Source organism: Microtus ochrogaster, linkage group LG5 (assembly GCF_000317375.1).
Source record: "Microtus ochrogaster isolate Prairie Vole_2 linkage group LG5, MicOch1.0, whole genome shotgun sequence".
Lineage (NCBI taxonomy): Eukaryota > Metazoa > Chordata > Mammalia > Rodentia > Cricetidae > Microtus > Microtus ochrogaster.
In genome coordinates, this window is record NC_022031.1 from 14,504,580 (window position 1) to 14,510,369 (window position 5,790).

At 46.8% G+C, this 5,790-nt stretch overlaps 1 protein-coding gene across 1 annotated transcript in view; it reads left to right on the forward strand.

Annotated features, from left to right (window-relative positions):
* Window positions 1-213: 213 nt before the first annotated feature.
* Window positions 214-5,790, forward strand: part of Prdm14 (PR/SET domain 14) — a 15,468-nt gene continuing 9,891 nt past the window's right edge. Inside the window, exons 1-4 of the mRNA XM_005362352.1 lie at window positions 214-886; window positions 1,405-1,458; window positions 1,553-1,710; window positions 3,311-3,578. Of these exons, the coding sequence (XP_005362409.1) occupies window positions 214-886; window positions 1,405-1,458; window positions 1,553-1,710; window positions 3,311-3,578 (1,153 nt within the window). The remainder of the gene's footprint in view (window positions 887-1,404; window positions 1,459-1,552; window positions 1,711-3,310; window positions 3,579-5,790) is intronic.

Below are 5,790 nucleotides of genomic sequence, written 5' to 3' on the forward strand. Positions count from 1 at the left end.
AGGCGGATTTTCGTGAGAGGTTTGAGGCGTTTGTTTTTTTGTGCCTTTTGCATTGTTTATCCGAGTTAGGATTGGCACGATCGAATTGGGAAGTTTGTCCATTAACTTTGACCTGGGGCTGGCTGGGGTGGGAAGAGGGAAGAAGGTAAAACCACCTGGGATCCTGATCTCAGCAGCCTCGGTTTCTCGCAGATCCGTGGAGCTCTGCCTGCCATGGCCCTACCGCCTCCGGGTGTCAGCGAGTCCCAGGACAAGGCGAAGAGTCTGCCCCAGAACAGCCCCCAGCACCTGACTGCTTACTACTCATCCGTCCCTGGCTACAGTCACTATGGGAATCTCCCCACCACCGAGGAGGCTTTTGAGCCATTCGGGAAGCTGGCGGCAGCAATGCCCGTGTCCCAGGCGGTGGCCCCTCTCAATGCTTTTCAGATGGCTCCTCCCATGCTGAACCCGGGTCTGGCTGTGCAGAGCGAGCCACTCTACAATCTGCCCTGGTACAACAAGTTGTCACCATGGTATCCAGTTCCTCACTTTACTCCCGAGGTACCACGATTTCTAGACAGCCCCGAGTACATACGGCGCACTCCCAGCAGGGAAAATTGGGTCCCCATTGGCGGCCAAAGAGACAGAAGCCAGTGGTGGGGAGCTGAAAATTTACTTCTGCCACCCCCGGTGATTGCTTCCCTCTTCCCTGCTGGATTGAAGACCTCCCAGTCTATATCCGTCCCTCAGACCCCGAACCAAGAGGCCGAGCTGCCTCTTCCTCGCTTCAACTTCACCGAGGAGGAACTGCGCTTCGTTCTGTATGGGGTCATCTCTAGCCCGGGGCACCCAGCGGGCGTACGCCACGCAATTTCAGGCATTCTGGTCCCCACAGACAACTCTGGTAAGTAAAACTACATTCAGGGTCTGGGTGGGGTGGAACAGGTCTGGCCCCACACAGTGTTAAAAAGAGCGCTCTAAAGCTCTATAAGTTGGGGCGAGTTTCCTTCAGAACCTCCTACCATTGGCTGGCTTTTCCTCGATTAATTGTGTAATTCCTGAGGTTGGTTTCAGTGAGCTTTGACGACTAGGAGCCAAGTGATTTCCCTCAATGGCTTTGGGGAATGTACGAAGTATCTACATGATAGCCTCCAGAAACACAAACCCTACAGCTTTTGGCTTCGGAAGAGCATTGTCCCTGATTCTCAAGTTTGCAAAAGGGAATCAGTTGCCCACTAAACCTTGCCTTAGGGTGTTCTGAGTCACAAATGGAAAACTGTGTACAAAAAGCCTGTGTCAAAGGAGCAAGAAAACAATAAAGGATAGATACACATCGAATTTGAACAAACGAAACAGTTCAGGAAGGCAACTCATCATACACTTAATTTTAAACTAGAATAATTTAAGGTTGTCTTTTTCTAGGGTCTAATCGTCTTCCTAAAACTCTGGACAAAGACTCCCTTCAGCTTCCCGAAGGTAGGCTGCTCTCCTTGCCTGGATTTATTTTCCAGAGCTAATGCTGAAGCTCCCGACTTATCCTCCTTTCTTCCCCTGCCTCGGGTCCACCTAGGTCTCTGCCTCAAGCAGACAGCATTCGGTGATGCCCCGCATTTTGGCGTATTCTGTAGTGACGTCATTGCCAAAGGAGTGAGATTTGGACCCTTTCAAGGTAAAGTGGTCAATGCCAGCGAAGTCAAGACACACAGGGACAACTCTAGGATGTGGGAGGTGAGTGCGCTTCCTTCCGGTGGGTCTAATTGGGGAGGGAGACTTGAGGGTGGGGTGCTGGTCCCTCTGAAGGACTTCGCCCCCTGCTGAGAAAGACAATGGGTGTCCAGTCCAACAGGACCCACACTGTGCCCGGAATCTGATTGGCAGTGGGTGAAGTAATTTTAATCTGTACAGGATAGACATGAAACATACACTTAAGGAATTACCACACAAGGTTATAGTTACAGACAAACCCAGTGCTTTAAATATATTAAACACATGTGATGAGAAAGAAAAATTTTAAACTTTCATATTACTTTCTTATGAAATTAGTCGATTAACAAAACAAACCTTTTCCAGGTTAGTGACTGTCTGAAGGGGGCTGGAGAGAAAGCAGCAGGTTTCATTTATTATAGAAACCATTCGTCAGATTATACCAGATATCTTAAAACCTCCTCAATCCCCTGACCTTCGCTGGAACATAGTTTAGGAGGATGATTTGGAGATCAGGCAGTGTGGAAGACCTGAATCCAACAGTTGCTTCCAGTGAAGTAGGAGAACAGGAAGCTGCTCCACGAGGAAAGCTGAGCTGCAGCTCCATCCCGATGTCTGTACCTGAGACATAAGAGCGCCCATCAGCACCCTTTGAAGAGCAGAGATTAACAGAACAAAATAAAGACACCTTGAATTTTTCAGGAAAATGGATGGAGCTAGAAAACATCATTTTGAGTGAGGTAGCCAAGACACAGGAAGACAATTATCACATGTACTCACTCATAAGTGGTTTTTAAACATAAAGCAAAGAAAAGCAGGCCACACATCACAATCCCAGAGAACTTAAACAACAATGAGGATGCTAAGACATACGTAGATCTAATCTGCATGGGAAGTAGAAAAGGACAAGATCTCCTGAGCAAATTGGGAGCATGGAAACCTTGGGGGAGGGATGAAAAGAAAGGGGAGAGACAGGGAGGGGAGCAGAGAAAAATGTAGGGCAATAAAAATCAATAAAATTAAAGAGCTGAGATTAAATAAACCTATATATTTCCTTTACCCTTGCTTATAGTATTAACATATGTAACCATAGAAACGAAAGGATAAAGGCATGAATCCTTTTTGCTTTTTTGTTTTGCTTTGGTTTGCTTTTTTTGAGATAGGGTTTCTCTGTATAACAGCCCCTGCTATCCTGGCACTCACTTTGTAGACCAAACTAGCCTCGAACTCACAAGAGATCTGCCTGCCTCTGCCTCTGCAGTGCTGGGATTAAAGGCAAGCACCACCACCACCCCAGCCCAGCATCAAGTCCCACCTTGACTACATGAGACTCTGTCTGCAAACTAAATGTTTACTTAAGCTTAAGGAAATATATATGGTGCTTCTGATATGGAAATCTGATTTTATGGAAATGTGTTCTGTAGTAGGAACTTTGGTTATAAAGCAATAAAGAAACAATTAAAAAACAAAAGTTCATGCATAGTTGGGAACGGTGGTGGACTCCTATAGTCCCTGAGGTCAGGTAACTGGCAGAAGCACACATTTGGGGCCAGACTCAGGTACACAGCAAGACGCCATCTCAAAACAAAATAAACACAAGCAACAAACTTCCTGTCTCATTTAGATCTTTGAAGACGGAAGCCTAAGCCATTTTATCGACGGGAAAGGTTCTGGGAACTGGATGTCCTACGTCAATTGCGCACGCTTCCCCGAGGAGCAGAATCTGGCTGCGGTGCAGCACCGGGGGCAGATATTTTACGAGAGCTGCAGAGAGATCCGCCAGAACCAAGAGCTGCTTGTGTGGTATGGAACCTGCTATGAGAAGTTTCTGGAAATTCCCATGAGCCTCCAGGCCGCTGAGCAAGGCAAGCAGCTGTCTGCACCCTCTGAGGGTGAGTGCCTTCCTCTGCCCTGTCCAGGGAGAATCTACTAGTCTATGAACTGGGTTCTTTCCCTCAAGGCTCCCGACCAAAATCCAGAAGAGCAAATTATGGGGATTTAAGGCTGTCTCCCCAACCCCCACCCTTCCTTGAGAATAAAAGTACACTGAATGAAGATATTGCACTGTTCTGTGGGTAAGCTAGTTTGATTCATCCCTGCTCAGGCCAGCTTTCTCAAGTGGTGGCCTGCCGTATCTACTAAGGGTGGAAAATCAATTTAGTGATCGAGACCAGCATTAGAGGAAAAAAAAAGAAATTAGAAAAGAAAATATTGATGAGAATCACTTAAGAAATACTAAGCGTTGTTAAGCTTTTGTTTTATAGAGATATATTACGTGGAGCAGCGTGTCCAGTTCAAACTGTATTTTTCTCAGGCTGAGGCCTCTTGCTGCCTACACAGATACTCTACCGATCAGAGCTACATACACAGCTGGGCCCTACACGAGCCTTTGTTCCCTGTACTTAGGAGACAGAGGCAGGCAGAACTAAATTTGAGGCTAGCCTGATCTAAACAGTGTGAAGTTACAGTTTAGTCAGAATTACATGGTGAGACTGTCTCAAACAAAATAAAACAACAACAATAAAAACCTCACTCCCAGCACCTAAGATGAATTTTAATTGTTGTAAATTTGAAAAAACAGTGGACTAGGTTTCAGAGTTCAAGTCCCACTATCCTTTTTTTTTCTTTTTTAAGACAGTCTGGCTATAACCCACAATGGCTTTGAACTCAGAACCTTCTGCCTCAGCCTCTTAAGTGTTGGAATTACAGGGCTGCTCCTGACGGTTAAGTTTTGGGGTGTGTGTGCCTGGAGATCTTGTAGAGATGCTAGCTAGTTCTTGTCAGGGATGGGGCCTGAGACTGTATCCATCCTGCTCAGCTTCCAGGGGAAGCTGCTGGCTCCTGGATCTCATCTGAGCAGCGAGGAGACAAAGGACCACCCACCACTATGGGGACAAGTCTCCAGATCTTGATAGGTTTTGGAGAAGAGTGGTTACTGAGCCCTCAGACTAACGCTAGAATGCCACAAAGGTGCTGTGCCCTTGAGCTGATTTCCAGGCTCGAACTTGAGTTTTCTTTGCTTGTTTTGCCTGAGACAGAGTCTCAATGTGGCTCAGGATGGCTGAGCTGATCTTTCTGTCTCTGGCCCCCAAAGTTCGAACACTATTTATTTGTTTTTGTCTTATTCTGTAGCTCTGGCTATCCTGGCACTCACTATGTAGACCAGACTAGCCTCCGGGATGCTGGGATTTAAAGTGTATGACATCAGTCAGCTTGAAAGTTAGTCCTAAAAATCGCCTGTCCAACTGGCATTTCTACCCGAGAGTTTGGGAACTACTGCCCTACTAGGTGGGGGGAAATGTAAAGTGCTGTATGGATACTAAGATAGCTTCGCTATAATTTCATACATGATCCAAAGAGCAGGTCAAACAACATGCAAATTGGTGAAGGTCAGCATGCCTGGATTCCCGCTAGACCTATATTCTTCAGGGCAGAGAAGAACCATAAATTCCTAAATTTTCCAGGCTCCCGCTCCCGGTGTGTACAGATTGAAGGAGGAAGGTGGTGTAACTGAGTTAGGAAAGGTTGCTCAGGAATGAGCCTGCAGTCTCCACAGGGCAGAGGGAGAGCAGCCGACTAGAGCACTTCACAGGCCTCTACTGCTGACCAGGCAGGATGAACAGGCTCTTCCATGATCTGGATGGAGAGGAGCTGAGGATATGGGGGAGAGGGTGAAGCCTTCAACTTCCCCAGCAGTGCATGGAGCAGGAGCAGGGCTGTAGAAGAAGACCGTCACTGTGGTCCATGGAGAACAAAATTCTCTCATCCTCAGCACCAAACCAAGAAAGTCTGTCTCTATCGCTTCCAGAAAACACTTGGACTGTTGTTGACATACACGTGAAAAGTGAAATTTCAGAAAAGATAAGATTAATGGATGGTTTCTCTGGGAAAAATTTACGGAGAAAAAAACCCCAAAGTCACTTGTGTTGGTTCGTGCCTGTAATCCTAGCTGAAATAAGATTAAGAGTTGAGGCCAGCCTGGCCTACAGAGGAGACCCTGTCTCAAATTAACATGACAAAAGAGGTCTGCCTGCCTGCATCTCTCTCCTGAGTGCCACCACACCAGGCTTATGGCATACATTTTGGACGGTGTGTGGAAGGCAG